The 23583-nt window shown below is 45.3% G+C and overlaps 2 protein-coding genes and 2 long non-coding RNA genes across 19 annotated transcripts; 1 reads left to right on the top strand and 3 right to left on the bottom strand.

Moving 5' to 3' along the window:
• Nucleotides 1-3074: 3074 nt before the first annotated feature.
• Aurkaip1 (aurora kinase A interacting protein 1) lies at nt 3075-4849 on the bottom strand. 9 transcript variants are annotated; one of them, NM_001004237.1, is made up of 4 exons: nt 4420-4471; nt 4067-4154; nt 3354-3799; nt 3075-3256 (listed from the first exon to the last, which is right to left on the bottom strand). In NM_001004237.1, exons 2-4 carry the CDS (start codon nt 4119-4121, stop codon nt 3155-3157), a joined length of 603 nt encoding a protein of 200 aa, NP_001004237.1. In that variant the 5' UTR covers nt 4122-4154; nt 4420-4471; the 3' UTR covers nt 3075-3154. The 9 variants fall into 9 exon arrangements, with proteins under 9 accessions (NP_001004237.1, XP_006239609.1, XP_063143575.1 ...); XM_006239547.4 differs by having other exon boundaries at nt 3080-3256; nt 4067-4263; nt 4420-4849; XM_063287505.1 differs by having other exon boundaries at nt 3080-3256; nt 3354-3534; nt 4420-4849.
• Nucleotides 4850-5032: 183 nt separating this feature from the next.
• Nucleotides 5033-10088, top strand: LOC134487050 (uncharacterized). Its single transcript, XR_010066771.1, has 3 exons — nt 5033-5164; nt 7654-7749; nt 9843-10088. It is a non-coding gene; the product is annotated as an uncharacterized LOC134487050 (long non-coding RNA).
• A 1072-nt stretch (nt 10089-11160) lies between these two features.
• On the bottom strand, nt 11161-23247 carry Ccnl2 (cyclin L2). 8 transcript variants are annotated; one of them, NM_001401305.2, is made up of 11 exons: nt 22128-22423; nt 21646-21720; nt 21324-21433; nt 19395-19515; nt 16937-17001; nt 14484-14583; nt 14022-14126; nt 13789-13936; nt 13235-13343; nt 13061-13153; nt 11161-12166 (listed from the first exon to the last, which is right to left on the bottom strand). In NM_001401305.2, exons 1-11 carry the CDS (start codon nt 22407-22409, stop codon nt 11812-11814), a joined length of 1563 nt encoding a protein of 520 aa, NP_001388234.1. In that variant the 5' UTR covers nt 22410-22423; the 3' UTR covers nt 11161-11811. The 8 variants fall into 8 exon arrangements, 7 of the variants coding, with proteins under 7 accessions (NP_001388234.1, XP_006239606.1, XP_038965649.1 ...); XM_006239544.5 differs by having other exon boundaries at nt 11163-12166; nt 13235-13346; nt 22128-23247; XM_039109721.2 differs by lacking the exon at nt 21646-21720 and having other exon boundaries at nt 11163-12166; nt 13235-13346; nt 22128-23247.
• LOC134487049 (uncharacterized) lies at nt 12289-13054 on the bottom strand. The gene is made up of 2 exons (XR_010066770.1): nt 12479-13054; nt 12289-12396 (listed from the first exon to the last, which is right to left on the bottom strand). It is a non-coding gene; the product is annotated as an uncharacterized LOC134487049 (long non-coding RNA).
• Nucleotides 23248-23583: the final 336 nt, after the last annotated feature.

Below are 23583 nucleotides of genomic sequence, written 5' to 3'. Positions count from 1 at the left end.
AAAAGTAGGCTGGAGAAAGAAGACCTAAGCAGCAGCCTCAGTCCTAGACACAGAAACATTTTTCCAATTTCCAATCCTAACCCTAATCCATGTTCTTGTCAGGACAACCCAAGCCATATACTAATTCAAGGGGACCCTCCTTCTCCTAGATTCTGCTCTATATAGGACATATTGTGCTTGCCAGCCACACACTTCCCTGACAGTAGGAGGCCCACTTGAGGATCAGTCTAGCCTCACTCAGCTGTACGTCATCCCACACAGGAGCACAATGCCTTGACCAAAGATCCTCAGCAGAGCTGGGAATTTGTGTATGTGGACACTCTGAACATTTACTAGTTAAGGGATACACTAGGTAAGTATGCTGGCTAAGCAGGCATGTGGTGGGGATAAGCTCTCAGACCACACCGAGGTAGTTATTAGTTTTTAGTCTTGGCGTAAGAGTTGGGGTACCCAACATGGTTTGAGGACCACTCTTTCCAGTCCTGGCCTGGCTGGAATCTGAACTCTGACCATGCTAGGAGGGATCGAGTTGAGCAGTTGGAAACAGAACCAAATCACGAGCCTCCCCTCATAGCATTTTTCTACAAAAGGGAGCTAGGAAGGGGTTATGTATCCCACAAGGTAGAAGGCCGATAGAGACCCTATATAGGAAAGAAAGGATAGCCACTTGTGACCTGGGAGGAGCTACAAAGAAAAAAAATATAATTCTCAAATTTTCTGCTGAAATCTTGGTTGGGTAGTCTTTAAAAAAATTATTTATTGGGGTTGGGGATTTAGCTCAGTGGTAGAGCGCTTGCCTAGGAAGCACAAGGCCCTGGGTTCGGTCCCCAGCTCTGAAAAAAAGAACCGAAAAAAAATTATTTATTATATAAAAATACATTGTAGGGGTTGGGGATTTAGCTCAGCGGTAGAGCGCTTGCCTAGCGAGGGCAAGGCCCTGGGTTCGGTCCCCAGCTCCAAAAAAAAAGAAAAAAAAATACATTGGAACTGTCTTTAGACACACCAGAAGAGAGCATCAGATCTCATTACAGATGGTTGTGAGCCACCAGGTGGTTGCTGGGATTTGAACTCAGGTCCTCTGCAAGAGCAGTCCATGTTCTTAACCACTGAACCGTCTCTCCAGCCCTGGGTAAAGTCTTCTATATCGTAGGGAATAAGAATCTCATCCTCGGGGCTGATTCTATGCATAGGATTATGCAGTAGTTGTGTGTTCCTGTCTTGAAGGAATTCAGCAATAATCCTGTCTCCGATCCCCATTCTAACAACTAAATATGTCTCTAGAAGATTCAGGCCATGTTAAGAACCATTGCCCATGGGCAGACAGAATGGTACATGGCTTTAATCCTAGCACTTGGGAGGCCAAGTCATGATGATCTGAGTTTGAGGCTAGCCTAGTTTACATAGGACAGCCAAGACTACAGAGACCCTGTTTCCAAAAACAAAACAAAATCCGCCTATTATCCTGTAGGAACCATGAGGTGAAGTAGCCCCGAGCCTCTTCTTTGGATTCCAGCTGATACCCTGGCTGGAAGCCAGCATGGTAGCTGAAACTCCTGGGCCTGGGCCACCCAGGCCACTCTACCATCAGTATTCACAATGAAGCCCACCTTCCTGGAGCTGTTCATGGTGATCCCAGAGCACTCTCTTCTAAAATCTGGAAGCTTAGCTCCAGACAAGAAAATCAAAACCCCATTTTTCCTCTAAAAGGGAAGTGTGGGGTGAGCCACAGGGCAGCTTCTGGGCAGGGCTGGAAGGAAATACCAGGAGCAGCTGTGGGCAGCCAAAAGTGCCAGCAGAATGCAGGGAGCTACACAGTGAGACTTGGCCGGAACTGGATCAGAGAGAGCACGTCCCACTTCAGCAAGGCTCCATCTTTGAGGTCCTGGCCCTAGGACCTCTGTTCTAGTCACCACAGGAGGTCCAGGCTCAGAAAGAGTACCACAGCTGGGGAGTCCTGAAAGGAGCTTTCAGCCAGCTGCTCTGGTCCTCTGCCAGGGTCTGTGGGAGGCCAAGAGCCTGGCTGCTGCCCCCTTATGGTCACTAGTAGAAGCACAACTACAGTAGAGGATTTTAGTGCTCCATCCAATCAGCTTCAATCTTTCAGCAGAGAGCACAAGGCCCTTTTGGGACCAGGCCTTTAGAAACCTTTTTACTGATTTCATTCACCGGTCAGGGGCCCAGTTGGAGCCCAAAGAACATCTGGTTATCAATATCATCTAGTCTAGCCTAGATTTGTTAATTCAGCTGCTATCGGAGAACAGGGTACATGAGGGCCCACATGGCCTAACAACAGATGCACTGCTCAGTTTCCCAAGCTTATGCCTAGCTCCCTCATACCTTGGTGTACAAGCACAGGGTCCTTCCAGGCCCTCAACTGTTCAGAGCATACATTCCTCTTGAATATACTCTGTATACATTCCTCTTGAATGTATACAGGAATACTGGAGTCATGAGGGTCTCTACCTCAAGCTGAGACTCTAAAACAGCACCTTCCTTAGAAAGCCGTCAACGCTGAACTTACCAAAACATACCACCCAGGTAACCTTCCTGACTAGTGCCCCCACCGACACTGAGGACTCCAGAACACAGAGGGCCGAGGGAACAAGGGGAGGCCTCCACGTCTGGAAAAGCTGGCAACTCACGCCAATGCTGTCTCTGTGGCAAGATGAGACCATCCCAGCCAATAGGGCAACTAAAAGGGCTCCTTAACCAGAGAGGACCATGTGCCATCTCTCGAGACTGGGCTTCCTTTTCCTGCTTCCCTCCTGAGTCCTCACAGCTCATCTCTCACCTCACCACTCCCCTTAACCCACGTACCCCTCAGCTCCAGGCCACCCAGGCCGCTCTACCATCAGTATTCATGTTGAAGCTAACCTCCCTGGAGCTGTCCACGATGATCCCAGAGCACACGTCTCTGAAGGAGGCCGTCACGTCAGAAGGCAGATCAGTCAGGCTGGAGGTCAGGGACCACTAGGCACTCTTGGGCCCTGGGTTCCTATGACAGAAGTCTGTCATATTCCTATGACAGAGTCTGAAGAGATCTCACACCAAGCCAGAGAAACTCTAGGCCAGCCTAGAATAATGAGTCCTTCCAACGTTTATTATAAAAGGTGGGTAGCGGCGGTGAGAGGGCCAGAGGGACGGGAACCTAGACTTATTTGTTCTTCATGTAGATCTTTGGGGTCTGCCAGTTCTCAGGGGCTTCCTTCAGGCCTGCCTTCAGCCAGATGCGCTTCAAGTCTTTCTCAAACTTGATCTGCAAGGGCAGAGGAGACAACCAATGTATTATGCTGAGCAAAGCCAAACACCCTTAACCGCTGTCCACCTAGGTCCAAGGGCGAGCCCCCATTCACCTGCTTCCTTTTCAAACGTCCTTCCCGGACTTTACGTCGTAGAAACCGTGTCCTCTTGATCAGTTTACGGTACTTGTGGTGGTTCATCTTCCGCCTTCGGATCTTCAGCACATTTTTGCACTGCATTGGAGTGGCATCCCAGACTTCCCTGTCTCCCTGTTTGGCTTCCTCCTCCCCCTGGCTAGGTGGACATTTGTAGAATTGGGAGGGAGCCAGAGTCACTGGGACCTCAACATTCAGTCTGGGCAACAGGTATTGAACAGTCAGCCAGCTCTCTAGAGGACTGATGGCCATCTTCCTGGGGACCAGGAACTCTTCAAGCTCTAACTGGGCCCTCTTACCAGGGAGGGAGGCAGCCCGACTTGGGCTTGCAGGCTGCAAACTGTAAAGGGGTCGAAAAGCATGGCTGCCAATCACCCCAGAGCCAGGCCAGGAACGACTGAAACCTGGGGAAACAATACAGTTGCTACTAGTGAGATCACACTAGATCAGAACACCACTACTACCCAGGTTGGGCAACACATACACGCAAACGGGAAGTCCTGCACCTTATTCTTCGGGCTGAAACTGTGATGTACCCTTACATAGTGCATGGAAGTTCTCAGGAAAGTTTGTGGTCAGGCTCTTATTTCCAGTAACGACATAAGACTACTGAAGGTGAGCTGGGCCGCTATGATTCCCATCCCCAACCTAGGTGTCCAAGGGCCTCTTACCTGCCCAGGGAACAACACTCCTGACCAGCTGTGAAGTCAGGCGCGCCAGGAACATGGTGAGCTGTTGGTCGGGCCGCAGTGCTCAAAGCTAGAATACAGGTACCGGTTGAGGTCACGCTGCGGCGGTGGGCTGTGCTCTCAGCCGTCGCCGATTGGCCAGGCCACACGCCTCACATATCCCATCACCCTGGGTCCCCCTGACCAGCAATGAGGAGACATCTTCAAAAGTCGCTCTTAGCTTAAATTCTGTCCCTACTTAACTCCACCAACGTGATCCCTGTAAGCCATCCACCCACTGTTTCTGCTCAGGCACCGAAACCCAAAGCGCAGGACAATATCGAGCTCGCACGCACCAAACATACGCAGGTCAACCGAGCCCCGCAGCCTCTCATCTTTTAAGCTCCCCAACAGGCTCTCAAGCTTCCTCAAGCTTCCGAACGGCCTACCGAATCCCGGAAGTTAGGGCTGACCATTTCTCCTCTGTCCTTGATCATTTCCGGCTGCTGATCCTACCCAGCGCCCTCTGGCGCCCGATTCTGTCCTAACACGTTCTTTGAGTGCCCTCAAGCGATCGGTTCCGGTTAGAGGGAACGCTCCCTCAGCCGCTGTTTCCAGATAAAAAACAACCAAGCCCTACATGCACCCACGATCCCGGATAGTGCTCTCTGCGTACACGTGGCCTTTAACAGTATTTCTTTTCTTCGTTGTTTCCTTTCACCCAAGCCAGTTAGCTTCCGGGTACCTGCGGAAGTGACGTGCGGAACGCCTCCTGTTGGGAGTAGGTCGTTTAAAAAATAGTCCTGTGGTCCTATGAGGTCTCTGGAACTCTGTCCTGTTCCTGCTCGGCGGTCCTGCCCCTTTCACCTGACAACCACTTCTCCCCGCTAATTTAGGATCGCAAGAGATCCTAAATTCTTTAGTGTGCCTTGGGGAAAAATTTTAAATCCTCACACGTTAATTTTTATCCAAAACCTTAAAAGCAGCTTCTTCAGAATATGGGTGTTGCTTCCCTTGGCAAGAGCCTAGCAATCCATACTGCACCTCCGTGTGGACCAGAAAGTCCTGCCGGCTCTGATGGACAGGGGTGTCAGCTTTAGGGTACGTGCAAGACTAGGGTTCTCCATTTGAGGAACTACTTATGCTTTGCATGAGGGATTTCTGGGGATTCTTAGCAGAAAGTGGCCAAGTATCGCTCTCATTCCCAGATATTATTAACCTAGCTAAAAGTTACATAAGCCAATAGGAAGGCAGACATTGCGGGCTCTAGTCCCAGCTCTGTAACCGAGGTCACCAAGTGATGCTGCACGTACCCTACCTTTCAGAGGTGATGCTGCAGATATTTATCTTGGAAAAGACATGGTGTTTTGAGAGGGGAGGCACAATATGCAAGTGCATATGCCATAACACACATGTAGAGGTCAGAGAACAACTGTGTGGAGTTGGTTCTCTTCTGGGGATCTGATTCAAGTTGTCAGGCTTATGTGGCAAGCACTTAACCCACGGAGCCATCCACTGTACTGACCTAAACAGGAAGGTTCATGCACATTAGTCTCTTATCTTCAATTCACAGACTCTCCCCCTGGGTTTAATGGTGCCCTCTAGATTCTAGCCTTCACCTTGGTGCTCCCGGATCTCAATATGGCCAGATTTTATTTTATTTTATTTTATTTTATCGGAGCTGAGGACCGATCCCAGGGCCTTCCACTGAGCTAAATCCCCAACCCCGGCCAGCTTTTCAGCTTTTATTTAATGATGTTTCTCTCCCTGGACTCTTACCTAGTTAGATTAAAAAAAAAAAAATCCAAGGAAATGAATAAATCCATTGGAGAGGTGGTCATGTTCACAACAAGCCCAGACAGGGCTTTGTAGAGTCAGGGACCAATAAGAGAAAGGCCAAGTGGAAACTGTTTTGTAAACAGATCAACCAGAGCATTCTCCTTACACAATCCCAGAACTAGCAAGTTTCTGGTCTTCCAGGAGATGAGTAAAGTTAACCTTGTTAAGATCCCTATATTTTGCTGGGTGGTGGTGGCTCATGCCTTTAATCCCAGCACTTGAGGCAGAGGCAGAGGCAGATAGATTTCGGTTGAGTTTGAGGCCAGCCCTATATCTCAACAGGCTCCAGGCCAAAACAGCACATGCCTAACAGGGCTGGGTAGCTGCTTGGCCATAGTGACAATAAAACATGGGTACACAGCTGTGACACTGTGACATTGTACTGCTACTGTAAGCTAACCTTGCCAAGGCAGATCTGGAACTGCCAGGATCAATCCTTTATAAAGACCTGAGGAAAAGGGCACTGCTGGTGCTGAAGGGATGGCTGGGTGGTCAAGAGTACTCCCTACTCTTCCAGAGGGTTTTAGTCTGTTCCCGATCAGAAGGCTACCCTGGTCTACATAGTAAATCCCTGTCTAAAATAAAAAAAAGAAAGATCACTGATAGAAGATTTGAGGGGAGGGTCTAGGTGTTGTCTTCTTTAGAGTATAAAGATGAATTTAAAAGTGTTGATGGCCAAAGGCAGCCCCACACTGGGGCTTACCTGTTGCAGCCTAGTGGAGGAGCCCTAGTATTGGGTCACAGAAGCCAAATGCTGACTGGTTTGTACCAGACAGGGTACCTGCCTTACTTAAGCCTGATGGTGGAGGGCTTGAGTGAGCCAGCACGTCTTATCCTAACACGACGGTTAGTTGTGAAGCTTGTTGAACATTGTCCATTTTTTATTTTTTACTGTTTTTAAATTTACGAGATCTGTTCATTGTATGTGTTTTGCCAAGTTCGTGGCTGGTGTCAATGGAGGCCTGAAAGGGGCATTGGATCCCCTGGAACAAGAGTTGTGAGCCTTACAGTGTGGGTCTAGGAACTAAAGGCTTGGATCCTCTGGGAGAGAGACATCAAGCCTTCTCTCTAGCCCTTATTATTTGACATAAGTTTTTTTTCAAGTGACCCAGTCAGTATCAAATAGTATAGGCTCAGGATAAGCCTATACTATTGACACTCCTGCCTATGACTCCAAAGTGCTAGAATTATAACTATGCACCACCATACCTGGCTTATGCCGTGCTGGGATTAAAGCTCAGGGGTTTGTACAAGTTAGGCAAGCATGCAACTATAGGTGAAAAAAAAAATTTTTTTTTCCTGAAGCTGGGGACCTCTACCACTGAGCTAAATCTCCAACCTATAGGTGAAAATTTAATAAAGCCATTGTACTTGACATAAACTCTGAGGGATGGCATACCTAGACTTTGAAGTAACCGCTTATAAATAATCAGTGATTGTTATCTGAGATTTATGGAGTTGCTTTTCCTACAGAAGACTCAAAACCTTTGCATGACTTCAGTAGCAAGACATTTCTGGCAAACCAGAAAACCTTGTAATGGTTGGTAATTGCTTAGATAATGTGCTCCTTCAGATCAGATAAAAAGGATCTGGTATTCGTTTGACTTGCTAAAGATACCTTTTATGTAACAATCAATAAAAACACTTCTGCAGAGGCTGTTCTAGGGTTCAGTCCAGAGGCTGACCGCCCTGCTGCTTCAAGACTTCATTACATCTTTCTCTTCTCTCTTTAATCATCCCATGTGAAACAGTGTATCAGCATTTGGTGCCCAATGTGTATGTGGGGTTTGAAGAAAAGAGAGGACCAGAATATTCCAGGACTGGAGGTAAATAAAGCACACTCACAGGTAAGCGAGACTCCAGGATTTGGTAGGAATATGGGGGAATTTCCCATCTCTGGAGGGGCACTCTGTGCAGTTGCTAAAATGCTTGTTAAAAGGAAATGGAGTAAAGTCAAAGATAAATAGCTTATGGAGCTTTTAGTACTAATCAAGTGGCACTGCTACTGGTTTCAGGCAACTCACATTCAATTAAAATTGACAGTGTGGAAACAAGTATTGAGAGCTTTGAGGTGAGATCAAAGAGGAGAAACTATATATACCTAAAGGTTTGTGTGAATTAATTTCCAATGCTTTGGACCTGCTGCAGAGTGAAGAGTCAGGGAAAGTTCTATTAGATGTGGAACAGGGAAATAAGAACAACAACGTTCTGGACAGGAATTTCAGTCTGCAGAGAAGAATGTTGTCTAAAGGAAGATAAAAATGTTTTGGGGCTGGAGAGATGGCTCAGCTGTTAAGATCATTGTCTGCAGTTGTAGGAGTCCTGAGTTCAATTCCCAGCAACCCTATTGGTAGCTCACAACCATCTATACTGGACTCTGTTGCCCTAACCCTTGGCATGTAGGTGTTCATGCAGATAGAGCACTCACACACATCAAAACAAAACAAAGAAAACAAAGCTTCGCTTTGGAAGAAGACATGAAGAGGGTCCAGAAGCTAGAGATGCACCTTCTCCTCTGTTACATGGACACAGACTTAGAAAAGGGAAAAATGGAAACTGCACAATCATAAAAGTTACAGGTGCAAGTAGAGAGGCTCCAGAGGGTAGAATTAAAGAAGGAAAAAGGATCTTCCTGGTAGCATTTTCTAATCAGGGACCTATAGAGAGGATCCTTATGAAGGAACTGAGAAATGGTTTCCTAAGGTCATAAAGACACCGCCTCAAGTGTTTCCATTCAGTATGCAGCAAATGCCTACAAAAAAACCAATATCCTCAAGGTTATTATGTCAGATTAGTTGGAAACCTACAGAAATGACAGCTCTGAAGTGAGTTAAGGCAGCACCAGTGACAATACGGAAGATATTCACCCTATGTAAGTATTATTTGTAAATAATACTCAGAATTATTCCAAAAGATTGGATGGAATGGATGGCAGCTGGAATGCAAGGCTCTCTGGCTGTGAGCTGCTTGTCGAGGCCTTTTTGCCCAGGGCCCACCATCGCAGAGCACAGAGTTCCAAGGAATGACAGGAGAGGCTCCACTGTTGCAGCATGAGCTAATACAGCTGGACCAAAACTTAGAATTTTGTTATTTGTTTGATTTTGTTTAACTCACTATCAATGATCCCTTCAAGGGGAAAAAAAAAATTAAAACAAGCCTAGCCTCTACTATAGAAACGATCAAAACAGGGATATAGTTAGTACTAAGTCAACACTTAAATTTCCACAGGTGTTAGTCATTCATTACACGATGGTCATCTAATTAATACTTAATTGAGGGGTTGGGGATTTAGCTCAGTGATAGAGCGCTTGCCTAGGAAGCGCAAGGCCCTGGGTTCGGTCCCCAGCTCCGAAAAAAAGAACCAAAATAAAAAAAAAAAATACTTAATTGAATGTTTAATTTTCATAGTAAACTGAAAGAACAGAATTCATAATTTTGCACTATAACATTGGATACACTTTTATCTGTTTATACACTGAGGACCTGTCTCTGCTCTTTGGGTTGTTTTCTGGAAACTCTTGGTTAAATTCTACAAAATTTAACATCTGGAATAGAGCAGGTTATTAGCTTAATAAATAATGTGGCTGCTAAGGTGATGGCTCATAGAAATAATCTCTTACTGATAAAAAGCCTACACTGATTTTTTTTTTTTCTAACAAAGATTATTTCAAAGCCTAGGTACACCATCACTCAGGGTTAGGGTTACGGAGTTTATGCTAGGTACAATGGCTCTATTAAATTTCCCAATACATTCAACTAAGCTACATTCCTCAACCACACTTTTTGAGACAGGGTCTCTCTATGTACTAGCCTAGAACTCACCACAGAGACCACATTGGCCTCCAACTGCCTTAGTCTCCCTCTTGAGTGCTGGAATGAAACATCCTAACACAAAACCTACTGTTAACACATCGTGGTGGTTTTCTTTTCTATGTTCTAGAAGTTACTGGAGTACTGTACATGATGAAGAAGCGATATAGTGCCTCCTGCATCAAACACAAGTGACCGGTGAACAACAGTACCACTGTACCCGAACCACAGGGTTCTTGATGCAGAGGATATGGACAAGGCAAAACATACAGTTCCTCATATCATGGTGACCCCAGCCATAAAATTATGTCCATTGCTAGTCCCTAACTTTAATTTTGCTAGTTATGATCTGTAACATAAATATTTGTTATCTCAAGATCTTCTGCAACCCCTGTGAAAATGTCAATCAACTCCAAAGGAGTAGAGACCTACAGTTAAGAAACACTCCCTTAGAGGGAAGGAAAGGTTGATCATACCACCCTAAGACAGGGGCTACCAGGATAAACTGTTTTCTCTCACCAGGGCCCACAAATGACATGTACTGGTTTCAATGGTCCCCATGCCTGGGAACCACTGCAGTTGAGCTGACTCACCTCTTAACTCCTTGGTGTAGGGACAGGGAAGCATGAAGTTAGCAGGATCTGACTAGCCCCAGCATTGCTGCTCAGACAAAATGTAGGCAGACTATGTGTATGCTCTGGCTAATGAGGCTGCAATGGGGTAGGGGACAGGCCTATACTTGTCTCTAGATGCTGGTCTAAGGAAGGGATGCCTAGGGGCTGGAGAGATGGCTCAGCGGTTAAGAGCACCCGACTACTCTTCCCGAGGTCCTGAGTTCAATTCCCAGCAACCACATGGTGGCTCACAACCATCTGTAAAGAGATCCGATGCCCTCTTCTGGTGTATCTGAAGACAGCTACAGTGTTCTTATATATAATAAATGAATAAAATCTTTAAAAAAAAAAAAAAAAAAAGAAGGGACGCCTAGCAAATGAGCCAGTCCCTTTGAACAGGAAATAGTCATTCAAAGAATAGGCTTACTCAACTCATTTACTGCACTGCCCACAGGGTTCAGATCCTAGTTTTGAACTCAGAAGCCCTCTCTATTCTTGGCTATCCCTGTGCCTAAACACAACCATGAGTTATAATAATAGTGCTGTGACCCTTAGGCTGGGGCCCTGTAGCTATACATTGATAACATATCTTCCCTCCTTTCATCTCTAAGAACAGATGGTTTCAGGATGGCACAGAGCTCAGTACAAAATCCAACACTTTAATGAGAAGAGGGATGAAGGACCAGGGAATACACAGCTCATACAGCCCCTAGAATAGCTAAGCTGGCAGTGCACAGTTGCACACAAATACTCCCACCAGGCCTGAGTCCCACAGCCAAATCCCAGGCATGCACACACACACACAAAAAAAAACCAAAATGACAGCCCACAAAGTCTTACATAACAAGTGTCCTGAGAATTGTTTATTCAACCACGTAAAATTTCTCTCGAGCTGGTGGCCTGCACTCAGCATTGCACAGATAAAAATATATGACTTTCAACACAGACCTAAATACCTTCACATTTTAAAAATCTCAATTTTCTATACAAGTGTTAAGCTAACAGAATCAAATTCTGAGTTCTCATATATAGCTTTCACTTGTATTAAACATGTTTATTTACAACGTGAATAGAGAACAAGGGGGCTATTAAGGCCATTTTCTCATTGTGAACCACTGCAAAATATGTACACAAGTACAACCTAATATAGGCAAAGATTTGAAAAATCATCTTTCTTGGCTTAACGTAATTGAGTATCAGTTTAGGAGTGAAGAGACAGCTTGTCAATAGCACCAAGCCACGCCAGTGGAGGCGTGTGCCTTTGCTGTTCCATCCAGCTACCTGAAGGTCTGCAGTTGAGGTGGACCATTACCTAGGACAGATGTGCAGCACTCCCCAGGCCAGCCTGAAGGGCACCTTGCCCACTGTCAAATTCACCTCAAGGTCCAATCAAAAACACTTTAAAAAAACATTATGTGACAAGGCCACTGAAGCCAAGGTGTGCCCAACAGGGAGGGACCAAGGGCAGCCACCAGGGAACCTATCTCACCTCCGATGCCTGCTGTGTCCAGGGTGGTCCCTCTCATATCGATGGCCTGTGCGCTCATATGACCTTGAGCGCTCCCGTCTTTGATCTCTATAGTAATGACTTTTCTTCTTGTATTTTCCAGAACTGTCTGTCCGTTCTCGTGACCGGCTGCGGGAACGGGAGGAGCTCCGGCTACGAGACTTGTGTGGCTTCTGGGTGAGGTGCTTGCAGTCCTTGGATTTCCGGGAGCCCCTCACTTCTGAGCCTTTGTAGGGAGCACCACGGTGTACTTGCCTTGGAGGAGAGTCACTGCGGCTCCGAGAACGACTCTGTGACTTGGACCCCCCTGAGGTAGAGCCACTATCACTTTTCCTGTGGAGAGGAAAACATCCTTGTGACCAAAACTATGGTCACCAGCCCTAGCCAAGCCCTAACAAAGCAGAGAGCTACCAAAGGGCCCCCTTTAAAAAACCGTACGTACACACACATTTAGATTTTTCTCTGTGTAGTCCTTGTCATCCTGGAATCCATTCAGTAGACCAGGCTGGCCTCGAACTCAGATCTGATTGCCTCTGCTTCCTAAGTACTGGAACTAAATGCCACTACCACAGCAAACAAACTCGTGAGTTCAAAGAAAACCACATTAGGTGAAGAGCCACCATCTCCCTGGGTGTAGGTACACACCTTTAATCCAAGCATATGGGAGACAGAGGGAGGTAGATCTCTGAGTTCAAGGCCAGTCTGCTCTACAGAATGAGTTTGAGGACAGCCAGGGCTAGAATACAGAAAAGAACCCTGTCTCAAAAAAAAAAAAAAAGAGAGACAGAGAGAGAAAGAAAGAGAGAGAGAGAGAAAGAGAGAGAGAAACCATAAACTTAAAATCCCAGAGTTATAGAAATAGCTCAGCGGTTAAGAGCACTGAGTACTCTTTCAGAAGACCTGGGTTCAATTCCCAGTGCCTTCATGGCAGCTCAAAACTATGTAACTCCTATTCCAGGGAATCTGACACCCTCAAAGACATGCATACAGCTAAAACACCAATGCACATAAAATAAAGATAAATTATTGAAACAAAGAGATAAAGCATTCAGGGACCAGGCTGGTCTACAGAGCCAGTTACAGGAAAGCCAGGGCTACAGAGAAACCCCATCTCTCAAAACAAACAAACAGGAGTCAATGTTTCACTATCCCAAGAGACATCTATGTCGCCTCCTATTACCCAAGAAAACAACAGGTAAGGCTCTTATGGGTAAGTTCCAGACACACCTTCTCTTTGGAGAAGCAGACCGTGATGGGGACCTTGAGTAGCTCTGCTCACGACTCCTGCTTTGACTTCGACTCTCCTGCCCTTTTAGCAAGCTGCAAACAGAAGCAGAGTAGTTACAGACCGGGAGCATCTTCAGCTTTCAATGGCTATCTGGGCAACAATGATAATCTTACCCATTTACAGGGCTGTCGCCCTTGGCTTTCTTTGGGCCTTCCATTTTCCGTTTGGCATTCTTTACAGAGAGTGGGGAAGACTTGCTTCCTTTACCTTCTTTGGGGGATTCTACTGAATCAAGTAAGAATTTAAAAAATATAATCAGAAATTTCTTCAATACAAAATATACTAGATAAGACCCTGGGACAAGAATGAAAATATACACGAGACTCAGACAGGTCTTTTGTTCACACCACTTTTCCTCAAAGCCCAGGGAATGAGTTATCATATTCTGTGTTCCAACAATATAATCATAGAGTCTAAGTTTAAAAACTTAATCAGTTGACAAGTCAGCTTGGTAAATATGATAAAAAAATGAAAAACAAACCAGCATTTTAAAATGCCAGTCCATATTAATATGAACACAAAGCCGTCAGGGCTTCCCTGACTTACAGCATACTATTGAGGTACGTACGCTTCAGGCTCAATTCCAAGAAAGGTGAACCTCACACCCCCAAACCAGTCAGGTCACAAACTGCTATCCCTTTGTGGGGTGTAAACTGTGGACACTCACCCGGCTTGGGAGCGGGTGAGAACCCTGCAGTAGCACTGTCCAAGCCTGGCGCACTCCCTGGTGGCAGCAGACCCTTGGCTCGTGCCTTTGCCTCTTCGATGGCGTGCTTTCTCTTTTCCACTTCACTTTCCAGATGCGTCAAGTCAACCTGAAAAGCCAGAATCATCCATTCAGAACCAGATGCTTCTGGCCAAACACAAGCACATAACAAACACAAAAACATACAGAGGAACCTTTTTCCGTGTATAAAGCTGCAAGATTTTAAAGCAAATTTCTTGAATTTCCTCTTCAGTTGCTCCAAACAAAAGAAACCAATGTGGACGATTAGGTAAAGGGATCTGTGAACACAAAATATTATCATGTTACTTTCCTTAAAACTCCAAGGCCAGGTATAGTGGTGCATCCCTTTTATTCTCAGCACTCAGAAAACAAGCCGGTGGATCTTTCTGAGTCTGGGGACACCCAGAGCTACATAACAGAGATGTTGTCTCAAAAAAATACCACCACCACCACCACCACCACCACAAAAACACTTCAAGGCCAGTAAGATTCTTAGGGTGACACCTGAAAATGTCCTGTCAGTTACAAAGAACCTTTGTTGCAAATGAACCTAGTTTGACAAATATATCAACATCTCCAACAGGATGGAGAAATGTCTAGAATCTAGACTAAAACCCAGGCAGCCACATACTTACCTCCAGTGTCCGGGCAGCAAGGTAGATACAGGCACAAGCAATGCTTTCAGGCTGGAACCGCACAAAGACATCTGTGCGAAGGCTGTCATTCATGTAGTTCCTGAAATCAAAACCAGGAAGACTGTAATGCCATGGGCAACTATGCCACCACCTGTCATCAAAGGTTGTTATTCTTAAGGGTTCTACACTAGGACTGTGCTGGGTACTCTGGGAATCCCCACAGGTAACAGGGAACATTCTGAATACAGGAAAGAAATAAATCACTGGGGGAAAAAGCTGGCTGAATGTCAGATAATGTTGCTATGAACGAGAACCGACTTTAACTTTACTTTTCCTTCTCTATGACCTGCTATCATGCAAAGCACAATGCTTAGAAAGAAAATGCTACTTAGTTAAAATGTAGTTGATTAAAGAAATCTAAATGTTCAAAATCCATAGTGCAGAGAAACATGCAAACTCAAATGAGAAGGCTGAGCATGAAGCCTCCCAACTGTCAGACAAGCTGTCCTCCTTCCTGTGTTCCTTTTCTTCAGGCAGCATTTGTAGCCCCGTCCTTCTCCAGATGATTGAGCCACAGCTCCAGGGAGGGAGTCCACTTGGGAAAGGAAAGGCCCTTGGGTGCAGTTCAGATGCATGGGCACATCATGCAGAGGAGGTCAACACCCAAGGGAATCCTCTTCTCGGGCTTATCAAAGAACGAAACTGTCCCATTTCAACAAGGAGTCTTAAAATGAACATTCATAAAAATCAGACAAAAGCAACAAAAACACTAAAAGTGGCATCAAACTAAGTACACTAAAGAATGCTATAATACTTTAGCTGATATATATAAGTACAAAACTTCACATTTTTAGAAAAGTTAAAGGTCATTTAAAATTGACTACATCTTTAATAGTTTCTTTATATATTTAAATTTTATAGGCTAAAACCAAGGAGTATACTAGCTTTATCAACAATGCAAAAACAATTCACGAGAAAACACATCATGAGGTTATATACATTGCCCAATATATCCAATGGTACAGCATACCCTAATGTTAGGCTGTACCACATATGAGAGATTTAACTGTTCCCACCCAGTTATCTCTGCCCTAAAACCTTAGAGAAGGTAACATTCAAACCCACTGACATTCTAAACAATAAATTCTACAGATGCCTGTAAGAGGCAGCTGGCCCAGGAAGCAACGCCTCTACATTTAGAAGGGAAGCCAGAATAGTAGCAGCACTACCCATCTCCCAGGAGCCATTCTGTAGCTAATCAGCTTAAACATTCACAAGTAGAACCATCAATAACTTTACAACTAGTAAGGAAATTTTAGTATTCAAATATATTAATTCACTAACTTTGTTCTAAAAACAAATGAAATCCTTCAAAGGTCTATTTAAACTTAATGCTATATTTCAAATAAATTACAGTATTTTAATTTAAAGATGCACACCTTTACTGGAATGAGTCCCACTTAAGTTGCTGAAAAGAGCAACTTTAGGGCTTGGGAGAAATGATGATAGTATCCAGGAACAGCCTGAATTTTCACCATGCCAATTGTGTCACTTCCATTCTTATAGCTTTCTATACAATTGTTCTTAAAGAAAGGTATTGCATCTTTATTGCACAGGTACAGCAGTTTTAAAATAACAAAATTCAAGTCAAGACAGTTATCAATTCTAATTGATACAATTACCAAGCATGACAGGATTAACAAGAAGCACAATCGTCAGAGAACCACAAGCAGCAGTCGGCCATGACTATACTATTGGGTACGCATACCACCAGTCTAGAGCCAGCCTTCGGTGGAGAGCCTGCACTGGATTGGCTGAAGACGGCCGCTGTCCCTGCACCAAAGCGCTTGGACAGCAGAGGAGAAGTCTTAGTCACTTACCCTCAGAGGCTACCCTTTGATTGAAAGAGTACAGAAAAGAAAAGTCAAAACAGGTTCTCTATAAAGCATGTCATAGCACCAGACAATTCAGTCAGCAATATGACCCCTATAGACTTAACTCTGTGGGGAAAATATACCCCAATACCAAATGGTTACTTCTGGCTTCATTCTAGCATATGCCTGCTAAAACCAACCCAGGATGGCAGCAAATCCCCATCTTCCCTTCCCTCAAGGGATATACTCCCTAGAAATAATACCGCTGATTCTGTGGTTTGAACTATCATCTATAACATTTATATGCCCAGCTGACAAACCCCAGAGGGAAGCCCATTGACTACTCTCTCAGGGTGGGACAGTTGGAAATATACGGGCAGGGGTAGGCCACCTACCGTTAAGCCTGTCCCGGTCAATTTGGGGGCGGCTGATAGGTAATTATAGGGCAGATCACTAGGCACTGGGACAATTCGAGCCCATAACCAAGTCATGGGATGACAACCCACTGCCCAAGTGCCTCAAATAATATACTCCTCAACTGCCCTTGCTGGTCTCATGAAACAAGGAAGATCAACTCACCATGCAGTCTGGACCAGGTGCTGATTACGCTCACATTCTAACACCTGAAGGTACATAACGATTATCTGGAAGATATGGGTCAGGCAGTTATTACCAAAGACTTCAGGAGCAAGGATCTCAGATCTTGGTGTCCATGCAGCAAAAGAACCTCAAGCTATACCCCAGAGAGTTGCTGGTGACATCCGGTAGACAGCTCAACTTTTGTGATGTGCTCGCTACATGCTTTTACAGTTGGGCAGAGTGAGTGTGAAAACCAAGCCATGCCCCATGGCATTGAAGGCACTGTTTCCCATGTGGCTCATTTTCATTCTCGTTGACAACGCCTTTTCCACCAATGAGATTAGCCTGACCTAAACATCCCTGTACCCCAGTAGTCAGGTTGTACAAAATATGAAAATAACATTAAACAAGTTAAGAAAAGCATGTAAAATATTTAGTGGACAATTTATAAGAATTTAATGCCAGAAACGCAAAATCCAAGAAAAGATGTCAAAGCTACGGAAGTAAACATGAACATTTGCTGGGTTTGGTCTGTTGATGTAGATAGGGTCTTACTATGGCTCTGGCTGGCCTAGAGCTCAAAATGGAGACCAGGTTGGTTTCAAACTCAAATCTTCCTTCCTTTTCCCTCCACAGTGCTAGGATTAAAGGTATGTACCACCTTACCAGCTATGTCTGAACTTTTAAAGAAGTTTTTACTTTAGCTGAACTAGATGAGACACCCATGAAATGGTACAATAAACTTGCTTCTACTCAGCATGTACTTGGAGCTTTTTGATTTATTTTAAAATAAAAGGATTCAGAATTCTTCCTGTTCTACCACAGAACATATAAAGTATTACTAAAGTAACAGTTAAGAGTTGGGCTAAGTTTTTTCTGGTTCAGTCAGTAAAGTGCTTGCCTCATAGTCATCCCCAGAATCCATACTAAAATGCTGGCAGTGGTAGGTTACACTGTTTGGGTTTGGTTTTTCAAGACATGGTTTGTCTGTGTAACAGAGCCCTGGCTGTCCTAGACTTGCTTTGTAGACAAGGCTGGCCTCAAACTCAGAGAGAGCCACCTGCTTCTGCCTTCCAAGTGCTGGGATTAAAGCGGAGAGTCACAACACCCAGAAGTTGTTTTTTTTTAAATATATTTTTATTCTTTTTTTTTTTCTTCCTTTTTCTTTTTTTTTGGAGCTGGGGACCGAACCCAGGGCCTTGCGCTTCCTAGGCAAGCGCTCTACCACTGAGCTAAATCCCCAGCCCCATATATTTTTATTCTCATTTTATGTGCATTGGTATTTTGCCTGTATGCCAGCGTGGAGGTGTCAGATTCCCTGGCACTGGAGTGGGACACAGTTGTAAGCTGACATGTAGGTGCTGGGAACTGAACCCTGATCTTCTGAAAGAGCAGCCAGTTAGCTTCACCACTGAGCCATCTCTCCAGCCCCCAGTAACTCACAGTTTTAATCCCATGACTTAGGAAGTATAAGGGCTCACTGGCCAGCTAAAGCACCTGTCTCTGGGAGAAGCAGACCTGGCAGTTTTCCTATGAACTCCAAAATGCGTTTGCATGCACAAGCACTTAAAATTTTTATTGTTATGAAAAATGTAGATGGAGATAGAGATGACTCAGTGGTCAAGAGCAAGTGACAGCTCTTCCAGAGGTTCTGAGTTTAATTCCCAGCAACCACACAGTAGCTCACAACCATGGGATCTGATTCCCTCTTCTGGTGTACATGAAGAGTATTGACATATATAAAATACATAAATAAATCTTAAAAAAAAATGTAGGCTTAAAAATAATTGTTCTTTTCAATTTTATTTTTCATTTTTACTCACGATGTTATTGTCATGCAGAGCATAAATGTGGAGATTAGAGAACAACATGGTGGAACTAGGTATTTCTTTCCTTAGACCTTTGCATGTGTTCCAAAGACTGAATTCAGATGAACAGGATTGCACACTGTGGTTTTTATCTATACTTGGTGTTTTTTTTTTTCCTTTGAGACAAAGTTCCACTACCTAGCCTTGTTGGCCCTGGAACCCACTGTGTAGTCCAAGCTGGCTTTGATTGAACTCAAAAGATCTACCTGCCTCAGCCTCCCAAATGCTAAGATTAAAGTTGTATGCCTTACCACCCAAGGCTGAGCCCTGTTTATTTATGAGATAAGGTCTCATGTAGGGAAGGCGGACCTCCTACTTGAAATGTAGCTGAAAACGTCCAAGCCAGACAAGAAAAATATGTTAATGAATTAAGCCTCAAACGTTACCACTGCTTTTGAAAGCTGTAATCTAAAGAAAACCAGTAACATATTATAAAAGGATTATAAGTAAAGGACTAAAAGTTCTAGACATAAACAAGAAAACCAAAGGAGGAGGAAACTTTCAGTACTTTTCAAGGCCTTCACTCTTGCACACAGTAGAAGTCAGCTTAAGTGTGACTTGGGTGGTTGCAGGAGCTAAGCCAAACCCACCTTGTGAGGATGCTTCACATGGACACAAAAGCCCAATTCCTTGAGAACCCGTCTCTCTGCCTTTATAATCTGGTTCTTCAGATTAACATACTCTTGATCCAGCACCAGAGGCACAGGTTTCCTGGAAAAAAAAAGACAAAGCTTATGCTCTGTACCAGGATTAATCAAACAAAATCTTTTAGATTCCACGACTATTTCCAAGAGATAAATATCACAGTAACAGAAAGCTATAAAACCTCATACACAGCTCTAACCTACATACACTTATTACCAACCTGCCCCTGCTTGACTTTACACATACACAATATTCTACCATATTAACATACCTTTTGAATATGGTAGAAGGTCTGAGGATCTCTGCACAAGTGTTATATAACACCATGTCGGAACTCAGGACAAAAAGATCAACCTTTTCATGAGTTGTAAACTACAGAACCAATTCAGCACAATAAAGTCATTCCTTAGTATATACTGGTGCTGCTTCACCTAATACTAATACCTATGAATGTTCAAGTTCCTTATACAAAGTAGTGGGACATCCCCATAGCCTCTTCACACTTTATATCATTCTTGGATACTTTATAATACCTAGTACACTATAAATGTTTTTTAAGGAATAGTGACAAGAAAGTCTAAACATGTTCAATACAGAAATTATTTGACCCCAAACTCCCCCAGCCTGGAGAATAGACAACAGAGAGAGAGAGAGAGAGAGAGAGAGAGAGAGAGAGAGAGAGACCAACTGAGAGACCTGGTCAGGTTTTAAAGGGCTTCTGTTAAGCTGAGCATAGTAGTACACTCCCCTAAGCCCAGCATTCTGGGACCAGAGACAAGACCATCTGTATGAATGAGACCAGCCTGGTCTACATAAACTCAAGGCTTCAGAAAGGATCTAGGGATATTCCTTTTCTGGTTTTGTGGGTATGTGTGGATGGGGGACTGCTGTAGTCAACTGCCTCCTCCTACAATGCGGGACTTCAGATTTGACAACAGGCTCCTTTTCCCACTAAACTATTTCATCAACCCAGTGTGTTTGTTCTTTAAAACTTGTATAACATTTGCTTGGTATGTGGGTTGTGCCTATGGACGTCAGAGGACAACTTGTGGGAGTCAATTCTCCTCCTACCATGTTGATCCCAGAACTAAATTCAGGTTGTCAGGCTTGGTGACAAGTCCGAGCGCGCGCGTGCGTGTGTGCGTGTGTGTGTGCGCGTGCATGTGTGTTGTTTTTCTTTAGTTTGTTGTTGTTTTGCTAGACAGGATTCCTCTGTGTAGCCCAGGCTATTTTGCAACTAGCTCCGTGGACCAGACTGACCTCAAACCTACAGATCCTCCTGCCTCTGCCTCCTGCGTGCTGGTATAAAAGGCTTGTGCCCCCAAGCTTAGCTCTGTATGGATATTTTAAAAGGCAGTGTTTGGAGACAAGCATGGTGGTTTACACCTGTAAGGAAGATTGAGATGGGATGGCTAAGAGGTTAAGATCAGCCTCACCTGTATCTCAGGCCAGTTACCACTACACAGCAAGACCAGATATCAAAAGACGGGTGTCTAGGAATATTTGTTATGAATGGCTTCTGGCAGGGAAAGGCCAGGAATATCGGTAAACGTATTATAATGCTAGGATAATTCCCTTAACAAAGAATGAAAGAATGGCCAGTTCAGACACCAACAGTGCTGAGGCTAAGAACCAGGGATCTGGTGCTCAGAGGTTCTCAGTAGAACCATGGAACAAACAGGACAATAAGGGTGGTGAGCTGATGTGGTCACACACGAATTGTTCCAGCAGGGCTAGACTGCCAGCTATCCTGCTTATTCACTCCCTACCAACTGCCCCAAGACAGCATCTGGGGCACCTGCCAACACACTACTGTAAACTCACAGATTGGTATGACAATGACAGGCATTATGACAGCTCTGGAAAGGACTCACTTTTTCTCTCGCAGATGCCGAAGGCGATGGAATACGTTGATGACATCTCTGATTCGTCTTGGAGCCTCTTCTATTTTGGAAGCCAGGTGAACACAAGCCATGGACACATGCTGAAATGCACATAGGGACACGGGTGTTTTTCCCCAACCTGAGAACCTTCCAAGACATTAAAACTATTAGAGACAACCAGAAGATACACACAGGCCTCTATGGAAAGAGCTGTGTAGACTTTGCAGGACAGAATTCAGTTGACTAAGTACTAGGCATAACAAGCCAGGTTTCCTCCCAATTCATTTCTCTGACAAAACAGAAAGAAGCCTACCTCCATGGAATGTTTCACGAAGGACTTAGTGTAAAAGAAGCGCTGGAACAACACCTGCCCTGTAGCCATGGCCACCTAGGGACAGAGAAGGTTCCATCACGTTTGAACGCAGGACTCAAGCTTGTCCTAGCTGAAATGCCTTGTGTGATTTTCCCCAAGACAAATACCCACGACAGTTTCCATTTCCCCAAAGGATTTGTGTCTCGCGAGGTTTTCTTGGTGGGTAAAAGGGCCTTTCGCTCGAGTGGGGTGGGGGAGGGGAGGTGATGGCGAGCGCGGGCCCTGCTCCAAGCCGATCAGCGGTCAGGTTTGAAGCACCGGTTCAGGCAAGTTATTTTAAGGCTGCAGAGAGGTACAGGCTCCGACCTCAGTCCGAGTCTAGGTAGGGTTGGTTTCGGGACATGGGCCAAGACGACAACAAAGGCCCGCTACTTGGCCGGCCGGCGAACGGCTACCTACAAAGCTCGCGGCCCAGCACTTACCTGCGGCAGGCGGAGTAGGATGCCGGCTGCCTGGATGAGCTCGCAGCCCACTACGCGGAGTCCAGTCTCTGTATCGATGTCGAGACCGCTCGACATGGATGGCGTGAAGCGGAGCTTGTCGTCGGGCAGCAGGCAGTTTTCCAAGGTGATGAGAACTCCGGAGTATAGCCTGTCACCGATCAGCACCCCCTGAGACCCTGGGGCTGCTCCCCCCGAGCCGGAAGAGCAGGCCGCCAACGCAGGAGCCATCAACCCCGAAGCCCCGGCTGCCGCCGCCGCCATTTTGTGCCGCCGACTCTTTTCGGGCCCTTCCCGTCAGGGCGGCTGCTCGAGACGATCATGGCCGCCCCGCCCCACCCCCTTCCATTGGTTGAACGTCACCGCTGTCTCGACGCCGTTGGCCGTACGACCAGTCCTTCAGTATCGCGTCAGGCACTGACGCCGGAAGTACCCACGGGTGGGGCTGCTCGTTACCCACTTGGCTCCGCGGCCTGGCCCGAACCGGAAGTGGTCAATCCAGAAAGCCAGGAGATTACAAGGCTACTGTCTCGAAATCCGGAGGTTACAGTGCTTCTGCCTCGAAAACTGGGGTTCTAGAAGGGAGTCTTTCCGCGGGGATCGGGACAGAACAACCCTTTTTCTCCACAGTCTCATGTGTACATTACACCGCGATTTAGTTCAGGGTCTTTAGTTCGCAACCCTCTTCTGTCCTCTGGCTGTGGGGTGGATCTGCCAGCATTAAAGGTGCAGAAGAAAGCGGGGCAGTGGTGCCTTTAATCCCAGCACTTGGAAGGCAGAAGCAGGCGGACCTCTGTGAGTTCAAGGTCAGCCTTCTCTCTACAGTTTGAGTTCCAGGACAACCATGGCTGTTGCACTGAGAAACCCTGTCGCAAGCCAAAAAAAAAAAAAAAAAAAAAAAAGAAAGAAAGAAACAAAGAGTGCCGATGAAGGGGCTGGAGAGACGACTCAGCAGTTAAGAGCACTGGCTGCTCTTGAAGAGGTCCTGAATTCCAGCAACGACATCATGGCTTGCAACCATCTATAATCGAATCTGATATCCTCTTCTGTCTCTTCTGTCATGCAGGCACAAATGCAAACAGCTCTCATATACATAACCTTTTTTTTTTTTTTTTTTTTTGGTTCTTTTTTTCGGAGCTGGGGACCGAACCCAGGGTCTTGAGCTTCCTAGGTAAGCGCTCTACCACTGAGCTAAATCCCCAGCCCCACATAACCTTTTTTTAAAGGGGACCCTAGCAACCTACTGGACCAAGTACAGGCCCAAAATGACTGGGGACCTTGAAGATCAATGTGAAAAGGCTTGTAGTAGTAGACTCCACAGGCAATATTTATTATTACAAACTCCATTCCTGACCTGCCTAGTTTCACCCAAAACAGTGCTACTACTAGACAGTAGATGTGGTTATTACCTGTCACTGCTCAGTTATCTCGAGATTTC

This window comes from Rattus norvegicus, chromosome 5 (assembly GCF_036323735.1).
Source record: "Rattus norvegicus strain BN/NHsdMcwi chromosome 5, GRCr8, whole genome shotgun sequence".
Lineage (NCBI taxonomy): Eukaryota > Metazoa > Chordata > Mammalia > Rodentia > Muridae > Rattus > Rattus norvegicus.
This window is presented reverse-complemented; position numbering and strand designations above follow the sequence as displayed.